General features: G+C 36.8%; 1 protein-coding gene across 1 annotated transcript in view; it reads right to left on the bottom strand.

Annotated features, from left to right (window-relative positions):
• Nucleotides 1-1726: 1726 nt before the first annotated feature.
• The window catches only part of SYNPO2 (synaptopodin 2), a 95919-nt gene continuing 78736 nt past the window's right edge, over nt 1727-18909 (bottom strand). The window contains exon 5 of the mRNA XM_056357404.1: nt 1727-6032. Within this exon, the coding sequence (XP_056213379.1) occupies nt 5466-6032 (567 nt within the window). The 3' untranslated portion in view covers nt 1727-5465. The remainder of the gene's footprint in view (nt 6033-18909) is intronic.

The raw sequence follows: 18909 nt of genomic DNA, 5'->3' as shown, positions 1-18909 counted from the left end.
TACCAAGACATCTATTAATCTGTTTCTGAATGTCATAAAGCTTCTTATTTACCATTTTTGCCTTGGCCAAATTGTGCTTGTCTACAGCCTGCTTAAGATTATTGTTTACAGAATACAAAATTATTTTTCCAGCAATTAGCATATCTTTCCTTAGGTTTCTGTATTTATAGGGGAAAAATAAGTCATGAACCTCTGCATTGTTTAGACAAAATTATCCTCAGGTTTTGATTTATTTTAAAGGTGAAAATAGATATAGGTATTACTAATAGCTAGGGGTTTATCAACACCCTTCTTTACTCAATGTGTGTCATTTATATTGTAACCTTCCAGCTGTATTTGAACTGCACCACAGCACAAGATGTTCTTATTCTCCATTAATGTCTATTAATTAACCATTGCCTTTCTCCAGAAAGAAACCCACAGCTTAAGTGTGCATGCACACAAACACTCCTGAGTTCATTTTGGTTTGAGTATAAAATACTTGGGTCCTTTTTGTAGGATTGGAAAGATGTGACCAAACTCCAGACATTTTACAGTACGTTGAGCACCGTTTCTGACACAGCAGCAACACAAAACTTATTTTCTAAAATCCAATAATATATCCAGTGAACAATTTGAAATCACTTTGTGTTCAATTTGAAGAAAATTGGATATTGGCCTGGAAACATCTGCTTTTCTTTCTGGACTTAAAATTACTTATTACACCAAATAGTTGTTCTTCCAGGCTCACATTTAGTAATTGAGCAGTCTGCCACACTGTAGTCATTTTAAACGCTCTTCAGTGTTGATGAACACACCAGAAAATGTAGGGCATTTCAAGAAACCCAAAACATTATACAAAACTAATGACTGTTCACCTTTGTAGTGAGATTTTTAATCTGTTGCAAATTACTGAAGTCAAGGGAGTTATGTTAAACTGTGAATCTGGTTTATGCTTGCTTTTGTTATGATGTATTTAAGAATTTACCAAAGAAGAATGAAAACTGTAATAATGAAAAGGAATAGTACTGAGTGTCTTGTAAACCCTTCATAGAGCAAAGCTATTAAAATGCTATTGTCAGTCTTTATCAGTTTCCCACATTTTACATGCATCAATCATTTTTCTTGTATTTGGGGCAAAATCCTGCTTGCTTTACAAATGCAAAACCTGCGTTGTGATTCATTTCATGTAAATAGTGAAAATTTGATCTGGCCTTTCAAAGGTAGATGGTACATGCTGTCCTTATTTCCTTAAGAGTTATTCACCCAAAAAGCATGAATAGTGTGAAGATTGAGTTCACAGTTTATCCTCAATATTTATTTATTCTTCAAATAGTAGTTTCAATTAAGAGAAACAGCAAGACAATACAGCAAAGCAGCCCTTGTGAGCAAACCTACAGGAACTAAACAGAGGTTTAGATGCATGTAAAGGTCAACATGTAATTTTATGGTGGGGATGAAAATGTTCAAACAATAAAAACTACTCTGACTGTGTTATTTTACCTGGGTAGGTTGTGCTTCACTGAATTTCCTTACTCTGCTTAGTCAGTATGAAAATGAAATTCTACTGAATTTGACAAGTTGCCATTTGACCTGATGTTGATTTAAGCTTCTAGAAGCTCATATCAGCACGAGGTCATTGACAGGCAAAGTCAGTGAATCTAAAAATGGTGCAGAAAAAAGAGATTAGACTTCACGTAGGTTCAGATTATTTAAACAAACAGACAAGAATTTAGGGAAAACAAAATTGTGTTTCTCATCTGATTGGTCAAATCACTTTATTAAATGATACAATTTACATCTGGCATGCACTCTCAAATAAAGTGTCCTTTGCAGTGAGGAAAAAGTCTTTAGAAGTGAAAAGCCTTTTATAAAGATAATACAGTCTTTTGCTACTAGACAGAAATGCAATGTGAATAGATATTTGGTTGTGTTAAAGCAAACCAAAATGAAAACAAGAACAAGACTTGTGAACATCATCATCTAACATAACTAAAGAAAATAAATTTTCATTTTTACTGTGTATTCAGATACTCTGCATATTAACAGAGACACCCCTGAGGGTGAACACAAAACCAACTTATTTAAAATATCAAGAAATTTTTTTCCTCACATTTACTGAGCATACCTGTGCATTGAAAACCAAATGTAAGAAGTACTTCATATACTCAGAACTCACGCACAACAGTCACAACTATTTGTTAGGAAGATGCTTTGCTAGTGGAGGAATGGGGTAAAGAACAATAAGTGAAAAATGCCATGTGGTTCTTCATAAAGCTCTGTATGCATTAATATTTCATTTAGTAGTCTGAGCCTGCTGCTTCCACTGAAATCAGTACATTGTCTCAATCTGGTTTTAGCCTGATTTCCTTTGTAAACAAGGCTATGTGATCTGTCTGCATGCCTCTGTGTATGTCTGGTCTCCCATTAATAACTTTGGAAATGTTTATTTGTTTCATTTCTATGTGGCAGTGGAATAGATCTCAACAACAATCCATTGCCCACAGACTTTGTAAAAATAGACGCTGGGTGGAGGATGGATACACTTACCAGTGTTGCTATTGAGGGAAATGCTGCAGTGTGAACTCATTCCTTGTTAGATATGAGAGAATTCATGTGGGAAAGAGAGCCAGTAAATACTCAGAAGGAGGAAGAAAAATCTACAGATCACATTAAACACCCAAGTTAATCTATGGTAAGATACCAAGCCACATGAAACTCAACATCAGTAATTCTCATGTTCAGAGAAGTACTTAATGATGAATTCCTTCTTGTGAATAGAAGAAAATCATAAGGCCATACTTTATTTTTCCTGGGACTTTGACAGAAAGTCAGTGATTCTGTCTGAAACTCTGATTCTGCCATTCTTACATGTTTGTTGTGTATTTGGGGGCAGGGGTTAGAGCTTGATCCTAGAATATGGTTTGCTGTATTTCTATGTGATCATAGCATTAGATCCTTTTTAATATCACTTTATCATAGCTTTTTTTGTAATATGAAAATTGTAAAACACTTTTGGCAATTTTTAATTGCACGTGACTTAAAATAAGCACACATTTCCCCTTCTGGTAGATGTATGACCTTAGAATTCACAGCATTAGTTTCAATGGAAAGTCACAAGTTAGGTATCTGATTCTGAGAATTAAAATAATTGTGTTGGGTAAAAATATGGCTTACTGCAAACTCATTAATCTCATTTCCTGTTTAACAGCGTAAAGGATAAAGTTCAAAACAGAAACCTGAACTTGACTCTGATTCAGGGAAGCCTTTTGTTATGGTAATACGGACATTCAGCAAAATATGTAAACACATACTTTTCAGAATGTAGACCTTCTGTGAAATACACATCAATATTTATTGAATGGCCTTAATTATTTTTAATATAAATTTCAATGAATTTCACTTTGAATTACAATTTCACTGAAATTAAGTGAAAACTTGACATGTACTTCCAGGGAGATAGACCTGGATCCAAAGACAAGCCCTTAAGGCTAATAAGATTACCACAGTCCCATTGGTTTCAGTGGGAATATTCCCAGTCATGATGAAAGGGAACATTATGGGACTCTGCATTTCTGCATGTGTGGCAGGAAAATTTACTCTGATTATGGACATGTATGACTCTGAGGTGTAAAGCCCATTTTCAGGCATATCATGGCAGCCTTGTTCATGTAATTTGTCTAAATCATCTTTTCTTTGCAAACTCTTATTTTGTGAAATAAATTTGTAAGGTGCTATAGCAATATGATCCTAGTTTAAAGGTTCGCAACTCCCATGTCTTCATTTCCTGCTTGGTCAAAAAGATCAGCTGATTTTAGGGAGCATTCTTTCTGACTAGACAATTACTGCCACCTTAAACTCATTAAGGGTACATTTTTCTTGTAATCATTTGTTCTTATGGGAAGTTCCAGGTCAACTGTACTTGGGTTTAATTTTCCTCTTTTCTTTAAACCAATTATATTTTATAATTGCTATAATGCAAAATTCTTTGCAGATGGGAATTTTTTGTAATACATTCTTCCTTACTCCGTATATTAGTTCTTTCTAACTAATTACTTTACTCACAGTTGACAACCTTACCAAAACTAAGGATGGTTAACAGTTCTTCTGCAGTAATTGTAGCTGACTGTGCTTGACAGATCCTTGAAGAATGCTCCACAAAATAAGGAGGATGCAGAGCACTCTGTAAAATATGGGATATTCATTTCATGCTTTAGCAACATCTAAACTACCCAATAAGCTTGGAATACATATATTTTAGCCACATATTTCTATTGTTTAAACAACCTGTAAATGCAAGATATGTATCACCAGCAAAAATGATTTACCATCCCTTCAGATACATCAATTTGTTTAATTGTAAAGAGCCATCCAAATATTTGCTACTTGTACAAGACTCATACCATATAACACATGTCATAAACCCTCTTTCACATACAAATTTCTATGTAGAACTGGTATTGTTCTTGATAAACAACTTATCTGTCTTCCAAACTGAGAATACAAATCAAAAGCTTTCTAAACATTGAGCTATCTAGATACTAACTGCACAGCCCGTCAGATTACCAGACATTGTAGCAGTAAATGTTCAGCAAGTAGTGCATTTCGGAGAGAAATAAAGGCCTTTCAGCCAGTTCTGACTTATTTGATAGTTTATTACAAATTAACAGTTTAAATACACTCTAAGTACTTTCCTCGTCCTTTTTGTTCTTCAAGTATCATGGTACTGATCCCTATTAATAACACCTTTCTTCCTGTTGTGTTCAGATTATTTGATTAATTACAATATGTAAAACTTCATCAAAACTGTCTTGAAATATATCTGAAATGGGTAATTGCACAGGATTGCATATATCTACATGTTGTAGGGATTCAGGTACCATGACCACAGATGTATTTTAACTGTTGCCACAGTAAAAATATTCATTGATTTACTTTCTTAGATCATGTTTAAAATGCAGTAAAGAAAACATATGGCAAATAAGCCAGTGCTTCCAAGTATTCCACTTCCATTGAAACTTTCCAAAGCATGGTTCTATCTAGTACCTTGGAAATCAGATCTCAAACATACCCAGAAAACCTACAAAGTCCTGTAAAATGCTTCTTGTCTTTAAAATGGCCTTGTTTTACTTCCCCCCCCTTGCCACATTAATTTAACTGCAAACACTTGTACTGTCTCCATCTACATCCTTTCTAATTTTTGTATGGAGCACGTTGGTCACCCCACTTTCATCCCACCCTTCACCCCAAGAAATGTGTATTTTTGCCTTTTGACAAATAGAACAATCTTAGGTTACGTGTAAAACTGAGTCTATTCTAGAGGCCTCTAGCCCTGCAGTCATGTGAAAACTGTGGTCCATTCGATTTTGCCTCCTCATTTCTTTAGTTCAGAGATTGCTAGGCTAGCAAGAAACTTTCCTTCTCCAACTCAAATCTAAGGCTTGTAAAGCTGGAAGAAGGGAAAATATGCCAGGCCCTTCAGCTGCTCATGTTGGACGCCTCCATCCCCTTGGCTGTGGGTTGTAGTTTGAATCAGCTGTTGACAAGCAATAGTCAGACCTGGAATCCATTGACATTATATCAGGATCTGTTCGGGACCGTTGGCTGCAGTAAGCATACTGCAGCTGAGAGCCAGCCTGCGTGGTTGCACTTGGGGCGGACAAGGAGCTTTTTGGGGATGATATAATACCCGATTTCTTCCCCCCTAATGAGGCTACGCTACCAATTGGGGCTGGAGGCTCATAAGACACTTTCTGCTTCCATTCATCTGGTGGCTCAGGAAGTGTTTTCCTGCGAGCGGCTGAGACTACGTTAGCAGCAATGGATTCCTGCATATTTTGGGGCCCAAAAGCTTCATCCACTAAGCCAAGAGGGGATCTTGCCGCTGCTTCCCAGGGAGTCAGTCTCTTGCCAGGCCTGTCGGCTGCTGTGTCTGGCTTGCTGAAGTAATCAGGGGCAGGCTGAAACAGAAGAGGAGAAGTAGGAGAGATGGCTTGAGAAATGAATGAAGAAGGTCTCCCAGGAAGTGATAATGAGCGTCCACTGCTTCTTTCCTAGGAAAACAAAATACCAGAGTTACAGTTGTTAAACAACAAAAAAGAAAGCCCCTTCACTTTCAAACCGGAACAACAGACCCTGAATGCACATGACATGCTGGCAATCTCGTTTTGGTATGGTGTATGGGTACTTTTAAATACTTTAATTTAGTGAAAAGAGAGGAGGTATTACAAAGGAGGCAGAGAAAGAAAGAGGAACAAAGGCAGAGCATATTGAATTTTTGAGGGAAGTAAACAGGCCAAAGACAGGCTTTTACTGAAAAGCTACAATTATGTTAGCAACTGCGCAGCTTTCCCACTACTTGGCCAGTGTGCCTTGCTCAGAAAAGACCATTCTTAATAATGAAAAAGGACGTAATGTTGTGACAGTTCTGTGTGTGTTTACAAGATTGTTTCTAATGTGCAGGCACAGCCTAATTCATTTGATAACAGGCTCTGTCTAGGACATCTGTCTTGAGAACAGATCTTCGGCAATCCCCTTTTACGAAAGGAATTTCTTACTCTAAAATTATTAGACATCCTAGTTTTCACTTTTCAGGGTACAAAATTGAACAAAACCCCCTAAAGATATTAATACCCTTACATGACGCTACTTAACCTGGCTTCTTTAAAAGGCAATGCCCTCAAAATTTCAGTACATTCCGACCCATTTATACGAGCAATCCATTCATATTTGACAAATCCTAATCTTCTTAGTAATGCAGCACTTTGAAACAGAAACTGTGTTCATGAGAAGGTTCTGCTGCAACAGTCATTTGGTGGTGTACGAAACAGGTACAGCCTTTTCCCCAAGCCAGACATGTTCTTTGTGTTCATTGTTTTTACCAAACAGTCTTTACACATGTGGTTCCTAAACGCATTGATTTACACCCATTGATTCATATCCTGAGGTTTAAATGCCATTAATTCTGAAATCTGATGTGAAATGCCAGATTTCCTTTTATCAGAGGCATTGCTAGAATTTTGTTCGTACACCATTGCCCTGTGTTACTTTTCCTAATTAGCTTCCAAAACTTAAAATACAGGGAACATGATCTAGATGCCAGCCAACAGGTATCTAATCATACAAGGTATAGCTTATCTAACAAAGATTCACATTGAAATATCATGTTTTACAGGCTTTTCTGTCACAGGATCTTGATGCATCTAAGAAACTTGAAAGACCTCTGCGTCACACAGGCTTTTCAGTTATGTTTTAATATCAGCCTTCTATATGAGAGACAGAAACTGAGAAAGAGAATACTAGTTTCATTATTTTCAGTCAGTTCAGTGGTGCTCAGTCTGAATCTCTTAAAAAAAGTGTAGAGTGACACACAGAGGTGATGTAATGAGAGTTTTGACAAGTTTCAGAACTAATGCTGTATAACAGACTATCCTTTCACCTCTTAGCTATAGCCAGCTATTCCCAGTTTGCAATTCCAGAGAGGAAACTTCACAACATTATTAATCCTACCCACACATACTTAGGGCAAACTTTCATGAGGTTCTACTTCTATCTAGAAAAAAACCAACTTCATTTTGAGTGACTTAGTTAATTTTTAAGAATCCTCACTTAAATTTAAAAAGACAGATCTCAACTGAGTAGTGATCTACCAACTAATATGCTACCCACTAAGATGGTAGCATATGAAATGCAAGAATTATCCATTTGGAAGGTGAGTAAAACAAAATATAGAACCTTTTTTCCCCATAGATGAAGTTATATACTGTCAAGAATGGATTAAATATGTAAATATATTTAAATATAAAGTTTCTTTGTATATTCACCTGATGGAAGGGATCGTGCTTGGGGCCAATGAGTGGTAGACCCAGACTGGCCAGTTATAATATTTCTCCTTCCTCTAATGTATTGCAGTTTCTTTCTTCACTGAATCCTCAGAAAAGTGCTTATTCAGCAGGCCTGGTTAGTGCATTTTGTTTAAAGTATTGGTAAGAAAAAATTTTTTAAAGTGCAAAATCATAAGTATGCAAAATGAGATACAGTTTCTATTAGAAATTAATCTCATAACACAAAACAGGGAACTAAGGAGATAAGGCTGTACAGAAGGATGTAAAAGCTGATCAAACAGGTCCACCTAGTTAGTCTATCTGTGTTAACTGCTCTTGTGAGGTTGCTAGAACATTGTCTGTGCTGAGTAGACAAAATTTCCCCTTTATTTAACGGAGGTTCCAGTTCCAAGCCCCATGAGCACTTTGTAGGATTCCAGAGATGCTGAGGGAAATGATACTGATAAAAGAAGTGTTGCATAAAATATCTGACTTTTCAAGACAGTTGGATGAAGAGTTCATCAAGTTGCAGAAGTATCTTTTTGGTTTAACCATTAGTGATAAAGAAGGAGCTAATTTCCTTTGACAGCGTTTAATCAAAGAATGATGAGTTATCAAGTGTATTTCACTATTTGTCTAACAGAACGGTCAGTTCTACTGTGTTACAAAGGTAGAAGTTTAACTTGTACAAGCAGAAATAGTGTAGACTAAATCTTCATATTATGACGAGTTCTACATTTTTTTTAGTACAGGTGGTAGATCAGATTCAGCAGAAAATCAAGGACATTAATGGTAAGTAAGATACTATTCTATGATGGAAACTATTCTATGGATAGCTTTGTTATCATACAAGGCAAAGAAAGGGGACTGGCAAGAGAGCTAACATGACCTCATAGATAAAACCTGTGCATGAATCAAACAATACAGTATACAGGAACTAGCACAGAGTTTTGGCAACCAAACTCGGGGATGAGTGTTTTTACTGGCTTGAGAATCTCCTATGTCCTTAATTTGGAAGAACTCACTGAACAAGTGTTTGTATTTCACATCACATCTATCCACAGCACCTGTAATGTCATGCAAATCATAGATTCAGCATGTAAGGGCTGTTGCAGAAAAAGCAGAATCTCAAAAACTGGTAATCTGGAGATTATTATTATATCTTTTGAATTGGTCCTTATAAAAAAAAGTTAATAAATAAAAAAAACTTTGAAGATGGAAGATTTCAGTCCCATAGACAAATACATCTTTCTCCATTTAGATATGAGATTCTGCTCGGTTGAATAGCTTTTGTGCGGCATGGGTCTGGATTTGGCTAGAGTGTTACGCCTTGCAGGAAGATTGGCAGGTAGCAAACGGCAACATCGCTAGTGCCTTGGGAATGAGCTTGGTTATACTAAAATTCCTTATGTTTATTTTTTGGTTTGTTTTTAACTTTAGTCAAGCTCTCAGGGATAAAATGATTAGGTAAGAATCATAATAGTTTGTACTGTCTCTTGAGGCAAAGAATGTTTCATTATGTAAAGACGGCTTTCCTTGTGCCTGAATAGGATTACCCCATGATTACTCTATTACATTAAACCATCTATGATTCATAGATTTTTCCAATGGAATTTGATTTACAGACTTCCAAGTAACCTGCAGCAACTGTAACAATTTACCTGGCCAGTGAGAGATTGTGCCAATTTATCTGGAAAAAATTACTTCCTTAAAAATTTATAAATTATTCTCCTTTTCTACCTCAGAACCCCAAAATAAGAATAGTTAATTTAAATTCTTGTCTATTTTGCCAAAGTACTACTTGAAAGCACTGGCTTTTGATTTGCCAGAGTGGTTTATGCAAATTTTTTCATTGGTCTCTTGGATCTTGCATATTTATGGACATTCCTAGACTTCAGCTTAGTAATGATCATCTGAGAGACTTTGTTCTGACAGAAAGACAGACCAGGATATCCAAAGAATGCCCCAGTGGACCACTTAGGTGCTAAATATCTTGTTTGGAGACTAGATGCATTGAGTACACTGAACATATCCAGTAAGATCTGAATCACTGAAGATAATTGATGATTACTTCCTACTGAATGATTATTCAACTCACATGCAAATCACAACAGGCTTCCTGCTGCAAGATCAAACTGTCAATCTATGGACTGTCAGCTCAATGATTCTCATCTGTAGGCAGTTCTTTAGTTCTTTAGCGTGGTCCTGTTTTGGTATTCTCAGACCAGTCAAATTCTTCTCCTTTCCCACTGTGTGTGTTTTTAACTAACAGTTATCTTTTTGGGTTGCAAAAGGACAAAATCTTCAAGGGCAAATAGCATTCCAGATGATTTACCTGGAAAAAGGCTGAAGTATATGGTCCATTCTGTAAGGCTCTGAAGGAATTTGAGGAAATAGTTAAGAGAGCACCGCACATATTTACTAACTTCCAGTTGTAATGTTGTGTCTGGCTGTGTGGCTTTTGATGGAGAGGAAATGTGGACCAGTATTTTTGGAAGGAAGAAGCTATTCACAGAAGAAGCTGGCTGAATTCTGTGCATTTCCTAAAGAGAAAAAGTCTTTGCTATGCTAAAGGTGGGCAGAAGAGGGTTGGAAGACTTAGAAGATTGAAGAACATGGAAATATATTTGGCCAAAGTGAGTCTTAGTTATTTTCAATTATATTCTTCTGAAAATAAATAGCAGTTGTCATCGTCATGTACATTCCCATAAGCTCAGCAAGAAGGAAAGAAAAGTTTATATTCCATTTATTTTTAATAAACATAGGAAAACTAAATACCTGGTTTGTCCTGAAAGGATTCTGCTAAGTTTTGCAAGGTGGCTGCAACTTGAAGCAGTTTTAGCCCTTTGGATTCAGGAGAATATTTCTCAAATTTTCACGTATGTTTCACAGAAAACTACTGAATTTCTTTCATCACCCACAGAAGAAATATAGTAAATGCATCAGTTATGTGCAGTATGCTGTCGTGCCACAGTGTTTACATTTAGGAGGAGGGATTTAGTCTCTAAGCCTACTGACTGCCAAGATTGTTATGGTAATAGCTGTTGTACTAAAAGCAATCCAACAGCACCCTTCACTGCAGATTTCTGTACATTGCATAGTGACATAATTTTGCAATAATTTATTGAGTTAAAAAGTAGTATATTTCTATCTACCCCAGCTTTATTCTGAAATTGACTCTTTGCCTTCAGACTATATAATACTGCACATTTTTTCACACTGTGGTTAAACAGGTTTTAAGCATTTGTAGAAAAGCATGATTTTTCTAAAATACAAGTGTATCTCAAATGCAGAAACTAAAGAGAAGATCAATATTGCCTTGTTTTCATTGCAGTTAATTTTTATTATTGATAGTTGTGTTCCTAGACTGAAAGTCTAGGCCTGAACATTTGTAAGTTCAAAGCAGGTCTGTATTTGATATTCATATACTGGTTTCTGTCACTACTTTGGTGTTCAGCCCCTTCAAACTAACAAACACAAACTTTGGAATTAAGGCAACATTTAATCACTAGAACTCATCATTCATACTGGACAGCAGTAGCCAGATGTAGTGACACTATTTTTTTCCCTTCATGTTTAATTCTTGGAGACACATCTTTTGACAAGCGGGTACTAAAAAGAATGTTCTTTTCTTCTTCTTCACAGAAATTGAGGGAGGAGAGAACTAGTTGTATGCTACCAGAATTATTACATTATCACATATGTTATTACTGTAACCTTGTTATAAAACATTAATACTGTACCAGCACTCGAAGTATTATGCTGCAAAACAAACCAGACCCCAATACAGTAGTTAATTTGTTTTCCATTGCCTCATGTGAACATTTTCAGAAGGAAAGATCTTTTCTACAATAGTTATTGAAGGGAAGGTGATTCTCAGATGGTGAGAAGAGGAAAGGCAGTTAGAGCTGTCCACTGCAATCACAGAATCCTAAGAGCTGCTGACTAGCTTGGGTGTCTGTGCAAACAGATTAGGTTTGGGTTAACATTGATTTTAAAAATGCAGGCTATTTATAAACAGGTCAATGAAGCAAACATTTATTGTACCACAAGCATCTCTGGTATTTATAAGCTGTATATTAATATAAACTAAAAATGAATTTAACACTACTTCCAAAAGAAACTATTTCAGTGTATAAATAAACGAACGTAAACACAATACTTATAAAAGGTTTATGCACCTATAGATCTATTTAATGTAAGTAGAGGGGGAATCAATAGTATCTGAATTAACAGTCCAGAAAAATTGGTTATTTGGAATTTACTGCTATTGCAAATTTCTTGATAATTATGGTAAGCCGGAAGAAAAAAAGAACAATACTTACTTTCATAAAATAGTGCAAATTTTAAAGGCAAGAGTCCGAAAGATATTTTTCACTTTACAGACCAAGTGGGAATGCAGAATAGTACTTAGTGAAATGATTTCACTGTACTTTTTCTGTCTCAGGGCATATCTCCTTAATAATTGAAAACTGTTTATATGTTTATGTGCTGAAACTGCCTTTTGACTGGTTAAGGAGACATGTATCGCATATTAGAAAAAAGTAAGTAGTTCTGTTTTCTCTCAATAGTCCAGTGAAATCTGCAACATAGACTCCCATCTGATTAAGTCACTTGAAAAAAATTGACCTAGGTGTCTAAAGTCATTAAGGCAGTTTTATTTTTATCTTTTCATTATAGTCCTGGTCCTTAGTTGCATATCAAAGCGTGTTTAAATGTGAGCTAACATTAGCACCTGGCTAATATTTACACAAAAAGGGGACAAAGAAGGAGGAAGTAGGTGAAACCATTGTGCTATCTCAAAAAATGACTGTCTATAAAAAGCCCAGAGTGATGCATTTCTTATTTTACTTTCTATGGGCTTGTAACGGCTACTGCAGTTAGAGACCAAACCACTGAGAAAATGGTAGGACAAAATAAGTAATACTTGATTTTTATGCCTTTTAATGCTTTCCTTCTTTAAATTTTTTTAAACATTAAAACAAGGACTTCAGATTTTTAAACTGGACTGTGTATAGAAGGGAGACATATTGTTAATGTTATTATAGCTTTTTTCATCCTAAACCATTTACAATTTAAACTTTATATAATGAAAAAGTAATTTCTCTCTGAAATGCTGCCAGCTCTGGAGTAAATGCTGCAACTATTTTGCAACATGAATATAAAAAAATTTGAAATAAAATGGAAAAATCGTATTTATTTGAAACTCCAGAAATAATTTATAGCAGGCTAAAATTGGAATGCAGCATTGTGGTTAATGGGCATACTAATGGCTGGAGAGGCAGGGAATGTTACCTGTCTTAACGATGAAAGCCTTGTCAGTGGCTGTACTGAGACTAGTAACAGATTAGAATCCAACAGTTTGTGTCTGATTCTAACTGTGTCAAAGTTCTCTTGTCAGGGCTTGCTTTCAGAAATTTATAGAGAATTTTAGAACTGGAACTTAATTTATTCTAACTGTAGATTGTTTGTAACTGTGGTATTATTTCAGGTGAGAATAATCTTATTTTCATCATTAGTATACAAACTAATGAAACAGTTAATGTCAACCATCTTACATAAGCTTTGTGACAAATTCTGCTTTTGACAATAAATTCCTTTTTAGCTGTCAAGTAATGGTAGAAGAGAAAAGTAAGATACTAGATTTAGGCCTTCACTGCTACAAAATGCCTACACGGAAAAGAAATGTAAGAGTGCTGCTAACTTGTTTTAAATTAGTTATTCAGTTAGCTCTGTTTGCACCAGTGTAAATGAAAGAAAATCAGTGCTTTCCTTTATCATTTACTCTTTATCCATATACGATTATCAAAATACAGTACAGTTATGCCTATAACAAGCAAATAGCTAAAACTTTTGTGGCCATAGGTATCTTGGCTTTCCTTAGAATAGACCGATTATCTCTTGTAAGGAAGAATATTTGCTGCCACCTTCTGGACTTCTGTATTACACAGCTTAGAGGAAGGTCTTAAGACGATGAAGCCTTGTGAGTGAATACTTGAAAAACAAGTGCAAAGTTGGTACACGTTTCTGAGCTTGCTATGTGTCCAAATGCTTCTGACCGTTGTATGGACAAAGAAAGAATTTTAAGTTGATATAAAGTACAGGCTAATGATATTTTTTCTAAAAACAAAGAAAATAAGTACTGTTTATCTTGTAATACTTGAAGGTGGTGGCACTATTTTTGATGAACACACCCAGACTAAAAGATAAATTACCTAGTTCCTTATAATTTTCTTATCAAAGCTTTCAAACTGAAATTTTCAGTCTTAGTTATTTGGGTTTTTCTTATTTACTTCATCCCAAATGCTCCAACCATTTCATATGTGTTTCAACCAAATGAACCTATACCGTTCAACCATTTCAAAGAGTGACAGTAGGGAAAATACATGTCAATGACAAAAAATCCTTTTCCTTGGAAAGTGGTACCACTACATGCTTTAGAAATGGTTTGAGACTAATCTTTGTATCTGAGGTGTGTCATATTTCCATGCAAACTTTCCTATGTGTATTCAAGCTGAGAGCCTTGTACAGGCTCAACAGGAGCACCTTGCTTTTTACAGCTAGTTCCTTAGAACACCGTTAGCAGCAACAATGTTGTTAGGCAGGAGGGGTTTATTCGTTGTTACAGGTCTAAGCTGCTGTACGCTGTGATGTCTTTGGACACCACACAGGAGAACAAGGAGATTGTCCTTGTGCTTTCTCTGCCTGTCTAAACTGCAGCCTATGTGTACCCACGTGGGCTGGAGAAGTCACTGGGGTGTTCCACAGCTTCTGCACTGGCTGCACAACTGGGTTTTCATTCACCAAAAAGTAGTGCATGCAGGTGTACGGTGCATACCAATGTCTCTTCCCACCATCGGGTCCGAACCTGAGACTGCACACTCACCGATCAGGACTGAGATGCACTGCAGAGCACCACTGCCCCTTGACAGCGCCCAAGACCTCCTGCCTGGACCCAAGCAGCTTCAAAGGGGAGAATGTCTGATCTGAATACAGCAGGGGCAAGAAGCAGGCTTTCAACAGGGCAGAAGAAACAGACAAGGGAAGTACAGAGAACAGAGTGGACAAAGCAATACCAGGAGCTGGCAATACTTGATACAGAAGGAAGATCTGTATTCAGCACTGGGTTGGAGTGAGGCTAGTGAGGCTAGGACCTGATGGCCAAAGCTCCTGAGCTTGGATGAGAAGCCTAAGGAATGGAAAACTGGCCTGTGTAGCTCACAGTGAGGCTATGGTGAGGAGACCAGGAAAAGAAAAAGATGAAGAAAGGGGGCAAAGAAGGTACATTCGGGGAAAAGAACCTATACCCACTACTGTATATTTTCCTCCAGAGTTCCAGGGAAATTTCTTCCCTAGAGGAATGAAGTTTGTACTTCCATAGTCATCTCTGCTGTCAGAAGACTGTGAAGCCCCTTTGGAAACCTGTGTCATCCTCCCATCGATGGGCAGGATGTCAGCATGTGTTTTCTGCCAGTTACTGCAGCAGCAAGGTGGCAATGGTCTGTGGTGGTTAAAGCCATGCTGAAGGAGCCTGCTGATTACAGTATGCTACATGATAGTATTCTGGGGTTTGGTTTGTTGCTCTTAGAAAACTCTTGGGTCTTTCAGAGATAAAGCTACCTTGAAGCAATGCTAGCGAAGTTGGAAGGTCAAGTGTTCAAAAGCTATGAAATGCAAGCATCACTGCCCAGTGCATATGCATTTTTCTAACATTTCAGTACTTCTGCCTCATCCATGTCAGGGCTTCATTTAGGAAACAGTAGGATTATATAGCAAAGGAGCATATTGTGCAAAAGATGTTTTCACTGGTAGGATTTCATAGCTGGTCACTGAGGATTCCTTTTCTGGGCTTCCACCTGGAGACCTGCGATCTATTAACACTCACAGACTGATGTTAGGGATCACATACTTTGATACAGTAATCAGTTCATATGTTACTGGACTCTGAAGATGCTAAGTGTCTTGAACTGGACACCCAAGGCTACTGAGTACCCTAGTACCAGTGCTGCATGCTTCATGCATTATTTACTCATTTGTAGAAGGCACTAGTATAAAAATGAACTATAGCTTCTGAATGACTTGGATACTAATAAAAAAAAAAAGATGAGGAAATAATTCTGCACGAAGAGCACACTTTGAAGCGTCAAATAAGGAGTGGTGCTAAGCACGCAACAATGTCAAAACAAAACAGTACAGAGCTATTTGTCAGATGAGCAGTATCATTCTGTGCCCTGAATTGAGTCTAGAGTCCTATAGAAAAAAATAGCAGATGATGACGTGACTACAGATGTTTTGTCCACACAGATGCCCAGGAGGGTTGTATTAAGCTGGTACGGGCAACATTAATTCCGAGTGCCTCATTTTACAATCCAAACAGTAGTGTTTAAGGTTGTTTTTCCATAATTATATACACATGGTGTCATGTGCTTGCTTCAGTTCCTGTAGCAGTAACAAGTCTGTCAAGTTTCTCCGCCAAAACACTTTTCTGAAAATAATCTTCGGATGAGAAAAGTTTATAATTTTGTACATCTGAAATACTCACAGCCATGCAACAGAGTATAGCGCAGATACAGATTTACATTAGCATGCACGAGAAGTTATGTCGCTGCCTCTCATTTTCTTTAATCTTTTGAATTTTTAATGGATGCCATCGTGAGATTTTTTTCTCATTTGTCACAGCTCTGCACTTTCTGATGTCAGCCAAAGAAGCAGAAAGGAAGTATGTGGAAGACTTTTCTGAAGAAACTTACAGCACAGTTTGATTCATAAAAGATGTTTGGGTAGTGTGGCTAGCACTGGCAGAAATATCTGTACATATCTAAAACTGTTTATCTAATCAAAGAAAATTAACCTGCGGGCAGATTTTGAGGTTTTATTGTGACCTGCTTAGGTTCCACTTTTAAATTACAGGCCTGAATTGGGAAAATTACTAAGACTCTAGGAAAAAAACTTAAGTGTACCCAGATGCCCGTGCTTTGCTTTTGTTCACAGTGTAAAGCTGGGTACCGACAGCAACCTGCAGAGTCAGACCATAAGAAGTAGCATTCTCAAAGATCAAAGAAAAAATCACTAGCAGTTTATGAATTATTTTTTTTTTTGGAAAAAAAAGAGATTTCTTTTTGCAAAAACTTTCTTTAAAGAATTGTAAATATTTTTCCATAGGTTGTTACTGTATGGAGACTTCTGCTTCTAATATAAATGTACTGAATTCTTTGCTTTGCAATCAGTTAAAGCTAATACTGAAATCAGTAAGCGTTGGGCTGCATGTCACCTTTTGCAATCCAGCATGTGTTACAGTGATTGGGAGTGTATTTTATTTCTGTAACATTCCTCCTTCTGTTTGTTGTGCATTTCTTAAATCAGTTAAAATCTACTGTCTCGGCTATAGATGGAAACATCGACAGAAACACTCCACCTCTTCAACAGTGTAGTCTTTACACCTGTTTCAAAATGACCTGGTTACTTTCATAGCAGTTTATGTTTCAGTTGCCTGGAATTATGAGGGAACTCTCTGTTTTAAGATGTCTGTCTAAAGACGTACAAAAGAAGCAAGGATTCTCATTTGAAAACACTTACTATTGTTAGATTGGTTACCGCCCACAGGAAGCCTTCATCCAGATAGTTAATCTGTAAGTACTGTTCAGTAAGTTATTTTTCTCATGGTTGAGTTTCCTCAGGCTAAAGGAATGAACAATTATTGTAACACACTACCACCTAAGTTTGTGCAGGTTTCACACACACTGACATTAAAAAATATTTCTCAAAATCATTACAAACAGGAATAGATTTTTTCCTTTGAAGCCTACAGAGGACAACAGGAGACTTGGTTAGCAAGCTATATAAAGAAAAAGGTTTTGCCTGCCTTACTCAAGGAAGCAAATGTTAAAACCATGGAAATACGGTCACATGGTTAGTCTTTGCTTGTAAAGGAAGAGTTCAAGTCTGCCTCTGTAGAGATCCTTTCAACACAGTATTTCATTGAGCTTCGGGGTTTCCCCTGCTTTTTAAATAATTTGATTAAAAAAACCTAAAGTGCTTCCTGTAGTAAGCACCTGGTTGAAAAGCACTTGTCTAACTAGCTCTCAAGTGATTCCAGCTCCTCCCTTATGTAATCACATGCAAAGGTAATGTTTACTATAAAGTAAGAACAGTCATTGTCATGGGTACTATGGAGCTGTGACAGTGGCACCAAGTGTGCTATGAAATTACCAGGCTCACATATTATCCCAAGAAATCTATGAGCAGTGAGTAATTCAGAGCTTCTGAATCCACGTTTTTTTTAAGATCTTGTTAAGTTTCTTCTTTGAATAAAATTTCTATTTCAAGCTGAGTAGAGTAATTATAAAATAATATTATACTGAGCTATGTAATTAAGATTTGCACTTGCCATGCTGAACCGCCAAAGTGATCAGTGGAATCCTGGGTGTTTGACTTCAGTCAAAGAAAGTTGTATGTTTTGTTAAAAAGGCAAGACTGGCAGAGTGGATCTTTTTAGAGTCAATCATTTTTTTTATTCTTAAAGCTACAAAATCTAGAAAAGGGTCCTGGAAAAGAGAGGAGAAAGATTTTGCAAACTTTTAGTTGTGAAGAGTGCTGTCATTTCACTGGAATTTCCCTACCTCATCACATACAGAAGATTCCCTGCAGAGATGCTGGAGTAGCAGAGCATGATGGTGAGGCTGGTCCTTCCTTGAGGTGTCATCCTGGATACTTGATAAACAGTGCTCCTCCCAGATCATATAACTTGCTGTCAAGTTCTCTTTATAATTGCTTAACATCTTTTAGGAGGGTTCACCTTAGCGCTTTTGAAAACTCTCGTGTATAGGAGCTATCTACTGTTGTATCTTAGAGCAATACTCTATTGACATGGCCTGATTTTTCTTAAAGCTCACTTTTTTCTCATTGCTGAGTATTAGCAGTTTTGTTCTTTCATTTTTGTAAATAGCAGAGGAAAAAAATCATGCTCACTGAAGTGAGCACTCCAAGAATAATCCAAGAATAATCTAGAAAATTTCAACAAAAGTCTGGAGATAGTCAGTCATCTCTGTGCAGAATAAGTAAACCGTTCTTGCTAATTGTTCTCTTCTCTTGTACCTTTAGCCTTTCA

The sequence above is a fragment of the Falco biarmicus genome, chromosome 1 (assembly GCF_023638135.1).
Source record: "Falco biarmicus isolate bFalBia1 chromosome 1, bFalBia1.pri, whole genome shotgun sequence".
Classification (NCBI taxonomy): Eukaryota; Metazoa; Chordata; class Aves; order Falconiformes; family Falconidae; genus Falco; species Falco biarmicus.
Note: the sequence above shows the minus strand (reverse complement) of the source record. Positions and strands in the feature narration are given on the sequence as shown.